The 16,769-nt window shown below is 37.1% G+C and overlaps 1 protein-coding gene across 1 annotated transcript; it reads left to right on the top strand.

The window, feature by feature from the left end:
• The first annotated feature begins 3,755 nt into the window (after positions 1-3,755).
• On the top strand, positions 3,756-6,616 carry LOC140831120 (glucan endo-1,3-beta-glucosidase 5-like). The gene is made up of 2 exons (XM_073194899.1): positions 3,756-4,582; positions 5,325-6,616. Exons 1-2 carry the CDS (start codon positions 4,239-4,241, stop codon positions 6,430-6,432), a joined length of 1,452 nt encoding a protein of 483 aa, XP_073051000.1. The 5' UTR covers positions 3,756-4,238; the 3' UTR covers positions 6,433-6,616.
• Positions 6,617-16,769: the final 10,153 nt, after the last annotated feature.

The raw sequence follows: 16,769 nt of genomic DNA, 5'->3' as shown, positions 1-16,769 counted from the left end.
TACCCACGTAATTATATATAGAACATATTTATATTTGATATCTTAACAAAATAGAAGTGTATCTATTTTTGATATATTATTTTTTAAATAAAAAATCTAGATTATTTGATAATTTTTTATTTTTTATAAATTATTAGAAAATCCAGGAAGAAATGTTCATATTAAAAGATATATATTATTTGGTTTAGAAACTCTAACAAATTTGAATTTGATGATAACAAATTTTTTATTATATTTATAATATATTTACTCAAATGTGAAGTTGCTAACTCAATATGGAAGTTGAAACTCGAATTTACCCAAACTGAACATCTGGTGAGGTGAGCTGCATTGTTTTGATGATATCTCACAGCTCGGTGATGAAAATGACCGGTCGCCAAAATTATTGAACAAAAAATTCAATTTGAGACAAGTTATATTTAACGTCAGTTGGGCTAAATCGGATGTTATGTAAGCAAACTTTTTAGTTTGCTGCCATCAGTTTGGCAGATCAACGAGGATCGGTTGGGCATTAGCAGCTTCGATATTTTGGTTAGTCAGACCAGCTCAATTATCCAAATAAAACGATTCAGTATGTGTTATGAATCTAAGACGATGATATAAAAATCATTTTCATAAGTCAAAGTCTGGACCAGAGTTTAAGATACTGATAAATGACGATGAAATGACTAGTTTTGCACAAAATCAGCCTTAAAGGCTGATTTCAGAAGAACTTATCAGTTTGGTTCAATATAGCTGACGAGCCCAACTAAATGATCAGTCTGGCTAACGAGCCCAACTGGAAGCGGAACTAAAAACCAGTTAGGCTCGAGAAAGTGGTGAGCAAGGCGGAAATGACCGTTTCAATATCAGAAACAATACAAAAATTTTCCAAACGGACACATTCTTGTGTACAACGTATATATCGTTTTTGGAGCCTATAACTACAATATATTAAAGATCAAATACAAGCTTTGGAAGGAGATTTAAATCATGGACAACCTACATGAAGAAACTAGCTAGAATGAGAGCAAGCCCAAGTGTGAGATACATATACATACACTGTAAAAATTCTCACACACAACTCACAAATATACATGAGAGTTGAGCTTCAAAGTTTAAATAATTGAGTCATTATACAAAGATATTAAAGATTGTGTTTGTAGCATTTGCATAAGAGACATTAAACATTTTGTAGATTGTGATGTTATGGTCTACAATCGACAATGTGTTAGAAATGTCGATTAGGCAATTAATAAGTCCTAAGTCGAAATGAGTTGTATAAATTAAAGGCTTCTATTGGATTCTTCCCAATGAGAAGAAGTGGTGACATATGAGTAATTAATCTCCGAACATCCATAAACAAATTCGTGTCTATTTATTTATTGTATTTACTTATTATTTCTGCTATTTTTAAGATGCATTTTTGTAGCATTTATGTGTACGCGAAATACCAAAATGTTACATACCAAATGTTTGATAAAATGTTTCAATCAAATATGTTTTTATGCATTCGACATGTATATATCTTAAATATTTTACCAAAATATTTATTTGATTTATACGAATGTTTATTTTAAATATCTTTCGCTTGATTGAAAATCAAACTCGATTTAATATACCGTGTTCAATATTTCAATAATCGAACTATTATAACTCAATAATATCCTTCAATTGATCTTAATCATTTATTAAGTAATTTTTCATGTAAGATCCTAAAATACATAAATATATAAAAAAAATATATAATTTTTTAATCTATATATAATAACAGTATAACAAAATAAACATATTTGTATGGACATCTTTATATATTATTCTTCCATAATATCTTGGTTACTAATTTTTATATTCATATTTTGTGCCCCGATTTTAATAAATATCATGAATTAGTCCCGATAAAATTAAGCATGAAGACTAATTGTGTTGCATTTTTTTAAAGTTTAAGGACTAAAAATGTTATGCTGAAATGTTTCAGAACTTAGTGTTTCAGTAAGAAAATACGAGGACTAAAATAGTATTTTTACCGATGGATATCAGATCCAACGACTCAAATTGAGCCAAGCGTGTCATATGAAAAAAAGGTCAAATCTAAGCCGTTGCCCTCCTTCACGAACATGAACGAATTTTCCTAACTTTTTAGGATAGAGCAGACTCTACGGGCTTGTTGATTTTTAAATACGATTATATAAATGTGCAAACAGTAGAGAACCTGATATACAAATACCAAAGCCCACATTTAGTATTGTTTAAATCATAAAAACTTATGTAAGACCGTCTCACAGATCAATTTTATGAGACAATTTTTCAAAACTAGCCGATTAATAAAAAAATATTACATTTATGTTGAAAATATTACTTTATCATTTTAAATATAAATTAAATTAAATTATCTCACGAAAAAAATATATGAAATTGTCTTCCATTATCTGTTATTTTTTAATTTGTTGAAGAAAGAAAATTAGGTCCCGGGGCCTCCTCTACGCATTTTAATTTGAATATTTGATGCTCCCATTTTCCACCGTCCCCTATACTTCTATCTAATAATAATGATGGATAAAAAAAAAATTATTATATTATATTCACACTTTTTAAAAAACCATTCATATAAATTCCAACGAGAACTTCCCAGATGTCATAAATCTGACCTAACATTAATTAATAAGTACGATGAATTTTAAATATCTTAATTTTTAAATGAATTTGAAATATTAAATTTTATATTAAAAATATTATTTTTAGTTATGTTCGACGATCGAAAAATATAGTTGCACATTGATTATTGCTTTCGCTATTTCTTTCTCATCTTATTTCAGGTGGGAGAAGGGAAATTTTCTTCTATGATTAATTCATTTTATAACAAATGACATCTTATTTTTTCAATAAATTACAACGATTTACAAGATCGGACACACAACTCCAAGAATCCCACGGAGGAATAAACGAAAGACACTCCGACACGAAAACCAAATGTAAATCAAATGACTACTCAATTTAATAATGATAATGGTTTAGCCATTTGGCAAGAATATAATTAAAGACAACGACTTTATTATTGCTTCTCATCCAAACTAGTTCACCCATAATTACACCATTATAGATCATAGTATACTGAATTAGTGCTTTAAATGAATAGAACCCGTTAACGAATTTTTCGAGTTTGTTCGATAAATATTTGATTTATATTTTAATTTATTGAACTCAAGTCGAATTTGAATGTGTTCAAACTTTTTCAAACAGAACTCGAGCCCGAATTATTTCGTTCGATAGTTCGCGAATACATTAACATAATATTAATTATATTAGATATATATATATTTCGGATTTTCGGATATTTCGAGCTTTCATTCTCGAACCTTACTATACGAACAATAATTCGAACAGCTCACGAATAGGCTCAAAGATTCCGGGTCGAACTCGAACTCAAAGTTTATTTCAAGCCAAACTTGAGCTAAAAAATTAAAAAATATAATTGAGTTCGAATCTGAATATACTCAACTCAAACATTAACTTTTATTAATATTCATCTCGATTCGATTGATTTACAATCTTAATATTCAATATCGACAATGCTGTAATTATTGTGAGAAATAAATAATAATCATGTTCCTTTTTTCTCGACAAATTCAAGCAAAACGAAGAGATTGCACGACCCAGAAACCTGCATCCACGATTAAATATATTACAAATGCATTTTCTTGATTTTTGAAGATCATCGCAGCCCTTGTACAAGTAAATAGAAAATCACCGTATTAAATGATAATTAATCTTTGATCTTTGTGATTATAAGGTCTGACCCAGTTAATTACCTTAAATTTGATTGCAGTTGGGATATTCATGTTCGAGAAAGCTATAGGCTGACACCACATGACCTCGCTTCGGTCTGTATATATGCTGTCTGGGCTCCAAAATATATAGAAATCATCAAACTTTCCCAAACTCTCCACTCTTTCATCACAGATCTTACTTCAGTTTTCATTCTTTCGTCTCAAGTTTTATTGTTTTTCAGCCTTTCTTGCATCTTTATTTTTTTCCCACTTCTAGTTCCACCGGTCGAAGTTGTTTCTTGAATTTTTTTTTAAAAAGTCTCCGTCTTAATTCATTCTCTGTTATTGGTGATTATTCCTTTGTTAAGAATTTCATAAGGCTTTCCAAGGCGCCAATATCTAGTTTTATCACAATCTTGCAACCTTCTAAAGATCCCATTTTTGTTTTCAAATTTCGGAGGTGATAAAATTATTCTCAGTAGCTAAAATTCAATGGGAATTCTGGGGAGGAATCAAATGTTGGCACTCGCAGTATTTAAGGTTTTGTTCTCGATAAACACTGTTCATGGTATTGGAGCAAACTGGGGAACACAATCGAGTCACCCTTTACCTCCTCCTACAGTTGTGAAGCTCCTCAGAGACAACGGGATTCAAAAGGTGAAACTTTTTGATGCAGAATCCAGCGTTCTCAAAGCTTTCAGTGGTTCAGGGATTGAGGTAATGGTCGGAATCCCAAACGATATGTTGTTTAGTCTCGCAAATAGCGTGGATGCTGCCGAGAGATGGGTTGAGAAGAACGTTTCCGCTCACGTTTCATCCAACAGTGTTGATATTAGGTTATTCCTCTTGGTTTCTGGCCTTTGGTTTTGCATTTTTTTGTTCTTAAAAGTTTGGAGTTTTGGGTATGTCGATTCTTGACTCAGCGTTAGAGGTTATAAATCTCGATTAATGGATTGCAGGATGTTGGTTATATTTTGTTGTATCCAGGTGATTTTTTTTTTTGGAAATTTTACAGAAACTACGGTCACTTTGAAGGCCTTTTGGTGTTATGCTGTAGTCATCAGATTTTCTTGATGTTTTCTAAAATATCAGCTTGGATTCTAGATATTGATTCGGTTTGATCAAATTGGATTCAGATGTTCAAGATTGTTTACAGAGATCATTGCTAAATTTAGGATCTTTCTTATAGTGGAAGATCATCATGGAAATTTCTTGTTTTGTAGTTGAAAACAGTTCTGTTTTTTTTTTTTTTCCTTTTTTAGCTGAATTATTCCTGCCTTAAACAAAAAGCTTATAGGGTGATTCTTTGCCATACTTAGATCTTAGTGATGTTTCATATTCTCTGTCGGGTTGCCTTGAAGCAGTTAAAAATTAAGGTACAGACATGAAAACCTTGGAAATTTTTGAGTTCTGCTTTCTAATTCGTGTGACAAGAAAATCTAGATGTCCATTATGAAGCATGTCATGGAATAGCCTTAAAAAAATAAAAGCCCTGTAATCTTGATTCAAGCCAATACTCGATGATGTCCGGGACTCTTGCTTTATTTTTCACTGATTAAAGCCCATTTCCTTTACAAGGTACGTTGCGGTTGGGAACGAACCATTCTTGCGTGGCTCCAATGGGACTTTTATTGGCACCACTTTTCCAGCTCTCAGAAATATTCAGGCGGCACTTATTAAAGCCGGTCTCGGTAGTAGAGTAAGAGTCACCATTCCACTCAACGCAGATGTGTATCAAAGCTCAACTGAAAATCCTTCCACCGGTGAGTTCCGACCAGATATCCACGATCTCATGGTGCAGATTGTTTCTTTCTTAAGTCTCAATGGGGGTATATTCACCGTAAATATCTACCCTTTCATAAGCCTTTACAATGACCCGAGCTTTCCACTGGATTACGCCTTTTTCGACGGATACTCATCGCCCATAAACGACAATGGGAGAATCTACACTAACGTATTTGATGCGAATTATGATACCTTAGTATGGGCCTTGGAGAAAAACGGATTTGGGAACTTGACTATCGTAGTTGGAGAAATCGGGTGGCCTACCGATGGGGATCGAAACGCTAACATTGCATCCGCTCAAAGATTCAACCAAGGATTCATATCTCATATGAATAAAGGTACTCCAATGAGACCAGTTCCTATGGATGTCTACTTGTTTAGCCTTATAGATGAGGATGCCAAGAGCATTCAACCTGGTAATTTCGAACGACATTGGGGAATCTTTAACTATGATGGCACCCCAAAATACAACCTTAGCCTCGGTTCAAACAATAACGGGCTCGTTCCAGCTAGCAACGTTCAGTATCTGAACCGACGTTGGTGCGTTTTATCACCATCTGCCAATCCTGTAGACCCCCAGTTAGGTCCTAGCGTTAGCTATGCTTGTGCGAACTCCGACTGCACGAGTCTTGGGTACGGAACATCTTGCTCGAATTTGAATGCACAAGGTAATGCTTCATACGCTTTTAACAGTTATTACCAGCAGAATAATCAGCTCGATAGTGCCTGCAAGTTTCCAAATCTTTCAGTGATCACAACTAGTGATCCTTCGGTTGGAACTTGTAAGTTCAAAATCATGATCCGAACAACTAACCCGGGAGCTAGTGGAATTTCACCGGAGCCCAGTTTCGGGCTTGTTCAGGTGCTGATATTTTTGTTGACACTTCTTGTGGTTGTATAGGGGATGGACCACGGATTATATACGGTTTTTTTTTTGGTGTAATTCTTTTGTCATATGTATTATCTTGTACCATAATAATGTCAAGGGATTGAACAATTAGGACACTCTTTTTTTTGCTTGAAATAGTATATCAATGGCAACTTTTGAATTTTAATTTATCGAGAAAAAGATAGACTATTCTATGCTATATTTGGAGTATTTTGTGATCAAATGTTAGCTCTTAAATCATCAACATATATCAAATACCATAAAATGTGAAAATGTGCAGTTAATCGGATGCAGAGGTGTCAAGATAAGAGTTGAGATACACACCAATAAATCTATTTGTTGAACTAATAATATGATCAGGAATAAACGTGACTACGTCTCTTGTGAGACGATCTTACGAATTTTTATCTGTGAGACGGGTCAACTCTATCGAAATTCACAATAAAAAATAATACTCTTAGCATAAAAAGTAATATTTTTTCATGATAACCCAAATAAGAGACTCATCTCACAAAATACGACTCGTAAGATCGTTTCACACAAGTTTTTGTTGATAAACATAACCATTTTCAACTAATATTCTCTTATTTCAAGCATATAAGACAATAATTGATATCTTGTGAGACGATCTCACGAATCTTTATCTGTGAAACATATCAACCATTTTTTTTTATGAATGATTCAAATAGGAGATCAATATCATAATATTAACTAGTGAAACAAATGTATTTTTCTAAATCCACTAATCCGTTCAAACAATATTTATATTTATTTTGTATTAACACTCCAATTAAAACTTGGAAAAATAATATCCCTTGAAAAAGAAAATGTAATAACATCCAATGAATATGAGCATATCTACCAATTACTCATTAGCTATCGACATTTGAATAATATTTAATACAACAAAAAAAGATATTAAAATTTGGATGAAAAAATCTGAAGATGGGACGATACCCACACTAATGATCACGTACCTTGAATGATATGCTCAGATTTCAAATAATTCGATCTTTAAATTAATTTCATCCATGATTTTTTTAGTACATATATGTTTTTTTTTCTGCCTTGTTTCTTACAATATAAAATTCAAAATGTAATTCTAGAGAATGTATGGTGTTATCAGAGTTTAAATAAGGCTAAAATATTTAATTTTTAAAATAAAAGATGTTAAATTAAGTACATAAATTGCATATTTAGAATAAATTTTAAATTTGATGATAAAAAAATAATTTCAAATGTGAAGGTTGACGACTACCCTCGTCCCCTTCATCTAAATCATTCGTCATGTTTATATTCTGTTACCCCTATAACATAAACAAAACAAAACTCATTAAAATATGTTAGTCAATTTGAAGTCGAGACAAGAGAAAACTCATTGTCCTTAAGACGAATTTACCTCGACAATCGTCCCGAGATATAACGACTTCCAACTTGTGATAGTAGCACTAAAAATCACACGTTTCTCCACCATGTATTAGAAGAACAAAGTAACTTCCATTGATTAACAAACAGAGCACAGAGCTCCGAACTGAAGAACAAAACTTATATCTCGAATTGAATGAATGACGAGAGTGCTAGGCTATTTATACAGTGTGGTACAGGTATGTGTGTGTGAAGTCAATTACAATGACTTATTAATAACTCCCACTCTAATACTCCCCCTCAAGATGTGAGTGGATGTTGTGCACTCCCATCTTGAAAAGAAGCTCCTTAAAACGTGAACAAAACAATGGCTTTGTATACAAATCAGCTAACTGTAGTTCTGTAGATACATGCATTAATTTGATGACCTTTGCTTGCACTTGTTCACGCACAATATGACAATCAATGTCGATGTGCTTCGTGCGTTCGTGAAACACTGGGTTGGAGCCAATGTGTAAAGCAGCTTGACTATCACAGAATAACACAGAAGGTTCACTGTCTTCAACACCCAAATCTATGAGCAAAGTTCTGAGCCACATAACTTCACAAGTTGTTGCTGCCATAGATCTATATTCAGCTTCAGCGGAAGACCTTGAAACTGTTTGTTGCTTCTTTGATTTCCAAGACACCATAGACTCACCAAGGAACACACAAAAACCTGTGATTGATCTTCGTGTGTCCGGACATGAACCCCAATCTGCATCTGAGAAGGATTTGAGCTTCAAATCAGAACCACTTTTGTATATCAAGCCTTGTCCAATAGTACCTTTTATATATCTCAAAACATTTAACACTGCTTCCATGTGAGACATACGAGGCTTTGAGACATACTGGCTTAGCTTGTTCACAACATAAGTCAGGTCAGGACGAGTAATTGTGAGGTATATCAATTGTCCAACCAATCTTCTATATGTCATGGGATCAGAAACCAACTCCCCATCATCAAGAGAAAGTTTGGTATTTGCATCCATGGGCGTGGACCTTGGTTTGCAACCAAGAAGACCAGCTTCTGTAAGTAGTTTCAAAGCATAATTTCGTTGACAAATCGAAATTCCATTTTGTGATCTAGCAACCTCTATCCCCAAGAAGTACTTTAATTCTCCTAAGTCTTTCAACCGAAACTTGCTGTCAAGATACATTTTTAGATCACTTGCCTCTTTTGCACAATTGGTGGCAATGACAATGTCATCCACGTAAACTAATAGAGCAACAAAAGCATTTTCTTTTGTCCGAAGAAATAAAGAATTATCTGCATGAGATTGAGAGAAACCTATGTCTAATAATGCAGCAGAAAACTTGGCAAACCACTGGCGAGAAGCCTGTTTTAAGCCATAGATGGATTTGTGAAGTTTACACACAGCATTTGACGGTAAGTTCTCCCCCTCTCTGCAATAACCTTGGGGCAGAGACATATACACTTCTTCCAAGAGGTTACCATGAAGAAAAGCATTATTTACATCAAGTTGAATTAAGAACCAACCCTTGGCAGCAGCTAAAGCCAACAAAACTTTGACAGTAACAAGTTTAACCACTGGAGAAAACGTTTCGAAGTAGTCAATTCCCTCCTGTTGTGTGTAACCTTTGGCAACGAGACGTGCCTTATAACGCTGAAGAGAACCATCAGCAGAAAATTTGGCTTTGTAAATCATTGCTTGTCTCCATTCAGGAAGAACAACAGCTTGAGAGTAATGTTCTGGTTCAAGGATGGAAGATATATTGTTGACAAGAGCAGAAAAGGTAGGCGAGAGTCGATTAGATGTAAGATAAGTGGACAAGGGATGAGCAGTTGTGCAAGGAAGAGTAGATCTAGTTGTAAAACAATGGTAGTCACGAAGATGAGATGGGGCATGAATGGGCCGATTGGATCTACTATGCCTTTGCAAGTTATTGGGAAGAAGGGATGATGTATCAGGAGTCGGCATAATACTGTCAGAGAATATGTCTGAGGAATAATGAGAAGTAGTGGTATCCTTGAACGGAAAAGAATGCTCATGAAAAAAGACATCCCGGGATATAAACAACTCATTTGTTGCAACATTTAACAATTTATAGCCTTTGTATCCTGACGGGTACCCCATGAATACAGACTTTATTGCCCGAGATGAAAATTTATCTCGAGTTGAGGCAAGAGTAGAGGCAAAACACAAACACCCAAAAACTCTTAAATGTTCATATGAAGGCTGTTTGCAATGCAGCAACTCAAAAGGTGACTTGTGGGCAAGTAATACGGATGGAGTCCGGTTAATGAGGTAAACAGAAGTGAGAATGCAATCAGGCCAGTATACTAGAGGGATATTAGATTGGAAGAGAAGTGCCCGAGCCACATTAAGAATGTGCTGATGTTTACGTTCAACAACGGAGTTTTGTTGTGGCCTTTCAACACAAGAATGAAAATGAACAATTCCTTTTTGAAGGAAAAACTCGGTAAAGTTGAGTTCTGGAGCATTATCACTCCGAACCCCTTTAATCTTGGCACCGAATTGAGTGTGTATCATTTGGTAAAACGCTGGAAAAATGTGTTGGACATCACATTTTGTTTTCAACATGTAGACCCAAGTAAAACGAGAATGATCGTCTACTATGGTCATGAAATATTTATATCCCTCAACTGAAACCGAACTAAAAGGCCCCCAAATGTCAACATGTAAGAGTTCAAAAGATATAGTGCACATATTGTGTTGAGAAATAAATGCTAATCGCTTCTGTTTTGATAAGGGACAGATGGAACAAGGCATATGACTCTGTTTTACAAAAGTAGTACCCAAACGTTTATCTAAAACAGAAAGCGTAACAAAAGAAGGATGCCCCATACGAAAATGCCATAATTGCGAAGAATCAACAGAAGTATTACAAATAATCGGAGAGGAGGTCTTCCCAAACTTGCTCAGCACATAGAGATTTCCAACACGTCTACCCATCCCAATCATCTTGGATTGATTGATATCCTGAATTTTACAGATGTTAGAATGGAAACAAACTGAACAAGAAAGAAAATTAGTAAGAGAAGTGATGGAAAGCAAATTAAACTTGAATTGTGGCACATATAAGACATCATGAAGAACCAGTTCACTGGTTAACTGAATTGTGCCAACATGTGTAACATGAATGGAGAAATTATTCGGAATAGTCACTTTCGAACTGAATTGCCGAATTGTGGTAAAAAGAGACATGGAGCAACATATGTGGTGTGTGGCTCCCGTGTCGATTACCCAATCCAGGCGCTGTATGGCAGGAATAGAATCAAATAAGGAAAAAATACCATTGAAGCAGGACACTGACGACTCTTGCTGTTGTTGATCCATAGTGGAGGTATTCAATGTCTGAATTTTCGAGCTTAACAACTCAATAAGCTGATTACATTGTCCATGTGTGAGGGAGTCTACGGAGATATTTGAAGTCGGCTCTGGAGTAGTATATGTGTGACATGCCTGTGCTTGTGGTTTTCCAGGAAACATTTTTGTCCCAAACTTAGGATGACCAGGAGGAAAACCATGCAACTTGTAACACTTATCAACTGTATGATTAGTGTAGTGACAATAGGAACAAAATTTATCATTTGTACCTTTGGAATTCAAAAATTTCTTGCCATTACCGACAGCAGTGGAGGCACTTGACACAAAGGAAGTGTTAAAGTCTGATGTATTAGTTCCAGTGGTGATAGACCTTTGTCTTTCCTCCTGGACCACGAGGGAAAACACTTTAGTAATGACAGGAAGAGGATCAACCAGCAGGATCTGTGCACGGATTTGGCCATAGGATTCATTTAACCCCATGAGAAACTGCATCACACATTCTTGATTATGATAATTCACCCAATCTTTCATCGATCCGCAGTGGCAGAGTGAAGCGGGCTGATAATCTTTCAATTCATCCCAAAGTGTGCGCAATCTTGTATAATATGAACTAACACTCAATGAACCTTGATTAAGTGCAGTAAGTAACTTTTTAATTTGATAAACCCTTGGAGCATTGCTCTGTTGGAAGCGATCACGGAGATCGAGCCAGACCTCATAGCAAGTCGACATGTACATCAAGCTATCGGCAATCTCACGAACAACAGCATTTAAGATCCAAGACGTGACCATACTGTTACATCGATTCCAAGCACCGTATAGCAGATCATCAGGTGAGGGACGAGTGATAGTATTATCCACAAAACCTAATTTATTTTTGGCAGTCAACGCCATGGCCATCGCTCTGCTCCAAGTATTATAATTCGAGCCAGAAAGCTGATGAGATACAAGAATGAGTCCTGGATGATCACCATTCTGCAGGAAATATGGATTGCTCGAATCTTCAGCGAATGTGCGATTGACGTAAGCTGGATTTGCATTATTGGTAACTGCTTGACCACCGCCTTTCACCATTGTCAAAAAAACGTGAGGTAGGGCAAGTGATGCGAAAGCTTAGCTGAATTGAAGATCGAAGATTGATGAGAATTGATCGAAAAAAAAAACGGAGGTTTCTCCTTTATTGCTCTGATATCATATTAGAAGAACAAAGTAACTTCCATTGATTAACAAACAGAGCACAGAGCTCCGAACTGAAGAACAAAACTTATATCTTGAATTGAATGAATGACGAGAGTGCTAGGCTATTTATACAGTGTGGTACAGGTATGTGTGTGTGAAGTCAATTACAATGACTTATTAATAACTCCCACTCTAATACCATGAAATTATATAAACCGTCTATTGTATAGAAGAAATAAGAAGAAAAAGACACGCAAACGTGCATGAAAATCTGATGATCTAAAGTTGTTTTTATCAAAAAGTTGTCTTTGATGATATGTTTATAAATTTCAATCATTAGGGACATATTGTTTCATCTCAGAGGTGTCATTTCATCCAAATTCTGATGAAAAACATCAAGAGACAACATTTGGATGCAAAATATCATGAAAGTCGTAACATTTACAAATCTACGTCGCCAGGTGCCTAGGTCCCACTTTACCAGCACCTAGGCTCTTCCTTCTGCCCTAGAAATAAAGGGAAGTTATTAGGCGTCTCTTTTGCTGATTGGGAAATTTCCTTCCAGCTTTTAAAACATACATTTAAATATTCTTATTCGGTCGAGTTTCTTTTGTCTTTTTTTGTTTAATTTCTATTCATTAAGCTCCAACATTCCAAATATCTCCCGCATTAATGAAATTAATGCATAAATGTACATGATGTAGAAAAAGAGTTTACATGAAAAAGCATCACATTAGGAGATGTGCCTTTTGGCTCTGAACCTTTTTTAATAGAATACTATTGATTTACTAAGACATTAAGTAAACATGATGTCTTGAACTTCTTGGCGGTTTGTGTAAAACCAGACAATAATACATATACGATAATTTCCATATCACTTTCTTTTGGTTTTTCAGTTGTGTTCATTTCGGTCATGGAACACATCTTGGTTTCTGAAAGGAATATTTTATTCCTAATTAAGCTTTGTCCTTTATTTAAATTGAAAAACAAGAGTTTTGCATTTCTAGATTAATTTGACTTGATTTAATAATAAGATTTATTCTCAGACCCGGTTGACCTAATATAATCCTGGTATTTATCCTCTATGATTTGTTTTGTGTATTTATCTCTAAGATATTGTAGTGACCCGTTCCAGAATCACCTACTAGTTGATAACTAAGCATGCAATTAACTTAATTAATAAAAATCAGAGATAACAGCGGAAAATACCAACAAATGATAGCTATACAACCCAATCGAAATCAGAACAACTCAAAATATATTCGGTACAACCATATCGAAATAGAATAGTACTGAAAACTAAACCAACCAGATACTCACTGTCCTCCTCCTGCTCTTCCCGAGCTGTCCAACCTGAGGCCTGCCCCGTGGGAATGGGGTGTCTAAGATAAACAAAAACCGAGGACGTGAGCGATAAGAACGCCCAGTACAAAAACATGAGTATACAAACCTATATGAAATGCACATGCTATGATATGATACCAGGGTAGTCAAGAAACAGGAGTCACAAAAGATCTCAAAATGCTCAGTCTAGAGGCGCCAAGTGGATAGTGCCGCGCGGTCCTACCTCTGGGTCACTGCATCCACTGCAAGAACAGACGTGGACCTAAAATGTCCCGGATCACCGAAGCCCTCCCGACCCGTCGGCCACTGTGTACTCTCGGTGTCCATGCGTCCACAAGACAAGACAGGGCTGAGCGGCCCCACAAGATATAGCTTATCTCGAAAGAGATACAGCTCAACAGTAAAGGCTATCTCGAAGGAGATACGGCTCAACATGAAATGCAACGTGCAGTAATAAACGTGACATAATAGCATGCATCATATGACATATATCAATGCACCACATAATCATGCAACACATATAAGAATGTATACTCGACCAGGATATCTCGGATAGTACTTTCGTACCTCTATCACAGCAAGCCTAGCCTTACGCAGCACCGCTAATCAGGTCTAGAACAAGCCTATGCATCAAAAGCATACCCAATGAACAATACTACCATGCTCAACTAGCAAAACCAGTACTACCAAAGGTTTAGGGTTTACCTTCGTCCGTCGACAGCCCTTTGATGTCGATTGCCTCGTAACTCAAGCGTCGCTACACTACCAATCCTGGCAGCTCTTGGCTATCGCTCGACCGACAACTAACCCTAGAAACCTTCCAAATCTCTCAAATATGAGACACAACTCAAGGATTGTCAATACAAAATGAGGAAATCCGAGCACTATTTATAGGCTATGTTCGAATCCACCGAACCCACTTCGGAACGTCCGAACTCCTACGTGTCCATCAGCTCTTGACACCTCACGATCGGATCCACCGAACCTACACTTCGGAACGTCCGAACTCCCACGTGTCCATCGGCTCTTGACACCTCATGATCGGATCCACCGAACCTACACTTCGGAACGTCCGAACTCCCACGTGTCCATCAGCTCTTGACACCTCATGATCGGATCCACCGAACTCACTTCGGATCGTCCGAACTCTTCGGTGCTACCGAACCATCTTCGGTCCGTCCGATCATGACCACGGTCAAAATTACACATTAAACCTTCTTAATCACCATTAATCCGTTAATTACCCAATTTGGAATTCGGGCTACTACATTCTCCCCCCCTTAAAACGATTTCGTCCTCGAAATCAAGTTTAGAGGATGAACAAAACGAAAATAACAACATCGTTACCCTCAAAATCTAAGGGACAACCCATCACTAGACGCTTTGCTAACACCGAATGACCCATCGGAGTAGAAACGGAAAGAATGACGTCTAGAGAAACATACGGTAACTTATGACGCTTAACAAATCGTGCAGAAAAGAATGAATGCGATGCTCCGGTATCAATAAGAACAAAAGCAGGAATACCGCATAAACGAAAAGTACCTGCTATGACTCTCTCAGTCATCTGCAGCCTGATCCTGGTTCAGCGCAAATACCTGACCTTGGGCACGAGGTCGAAGATTCGAACTACCCACTGCCTGACCCTGCCTCCTCTGCTGAACAGTCGTCTGTGATCCGGAACCAGATCCTGCTCCACCTCGCAACTGAGGACAATACTTCTTAATATGCCCCATCTCTCCGCACTGAAAACAAGCTCCCGCGACTGATCGGCATTGCTCCGAGGGATGGTTCTTCCCACAATGCACACAAACATCCTTCTTATCACCAAAGCGGAAAACACCGCTAGACCGTGATCCAGATCCAGAAGAAGAAGAACCAGATTTCTTGAACGACTGAGACCTAGGGCTCAAAGTACTCGGAGGTCTAGAAGAAAGAATAGCCCTACCACGCTGGAGACTGATCTCTGCCTGGCGACACCGGTTCACTAACCCATCGTAAGAAGTAGGATTATCACAGACAGTGACTCGGTCAAAGATCTCCTGGTTAAGACCCTGGAGGAAATGGTCATACTTGGCCTCAGAACTGCCACTGATATGAGAAGCGAAGGGTAACAACTCGAAGAATTTCTGCTGATACTCATCAACAGACATACTCCCCTGCTTAAGGTTCAGGAGCTCAATCGTCTTCGCCTGGCGAAGGGCTGGAGGAAAATACAGCTGCATGAAAGCTGCACGGAAATCGGCCCAAGTCACCCTACCCTGGGACTGGACTATCGGCGCAGAAGTCGATCGCCACCACTTGCGCGCACGGCCCTCGAGAAGAAAACTAAGGGTCTCTATCTTCTGCTCCTCGGTGCACTGGAATGCACGGAAACAACTCTCCATGCGCTCTAACCAATCCTCAGCATCATCGGGAGTCTCACCACCAACTAAAGGCTTAGGCCCCATCTGAATAAAACGATGCAAATCAAAACGCCTAGGACCATCCCGACGATGACGATGTTCACGATGACGCCTACGATCGTCCTGATTACCCCAACGACCTACACTTCCCTGACTACTCTCATCACCAAAGTGGTCAGCCATTGCTACAAGATAGAATGGGGAAAATGGTAAAATGGTCCACGAAAAATCCCAAAACAGAATCTATATCCCAAAATCGTAAGCATGCTCTGATACCATAAATGTAGTGACCCGTTCCAGAATCACCTACTAGTTGAGAACTAAGCATGCAATTAACTTAATTAATAAAAATCAGAGATAACAGCGGAAAATACCAACAAATGATAGCTATACAACCCAATCGAAATCAGAACAACTCAAAATATATTCGGTACAACCATATCGAAATAGAATAGTACTGAAAACTAAACCAACCAGATACTCACTGTCCTCCTCCTGCTCTTCCCGAGCTGTCCAACCTGAGGCCTGCCCCGTGGGAATGGGGTGTCCAAGATAAACAAAAACCGAGGACGTGAGCGATAAGAACGCCCAGTACAAAAGCATGAGTATACAAACCTATATGAAATGCACATGCTATGATATGATACCAGGGTAGTCAAGAAACAGGAGTCACAAAAGATCTCAAAATGCTCAGTCTAGAGGC

The sequence above is a fragment of the Primulina eburnea genome, chromosome 4 (assembly GCF_022965805.1).
Source record: "Primulina eburnea isolate SZY01 chromosome 4, ASM2296580v1, whole genome shotgun sequence".
NCBI classification, from domain to species: Eukaryota; Viridiplantae; Streptophyta; class Magnoliopsida; order Lamiales; family Gesneriaceae; genus Primulina; species Primulina eburnea.
The sequence above is the reverse complement of the archived record's forward strand: the minus strand, read 5'-3'. Positions and strand labels throughout refer to the sequence as shown.

Bases quoted from the DNA above. Each gene is read 5' to 3' on its own strand.
- LOC140831120 (XM_073194899.1), top strand. From the start codon at position 4,239: ATGGGAATTCTGGGGAGGAATCAAATGTTGGCACTCGCAGTATTTAAG. The intron at 4,583-5,324 runs GTTATTCCTCTT...TTCCTTTACAAG, and splicing joins TCCAACAGTGTTGATATTAG to GTACGTTGCGGTTGGGAACG.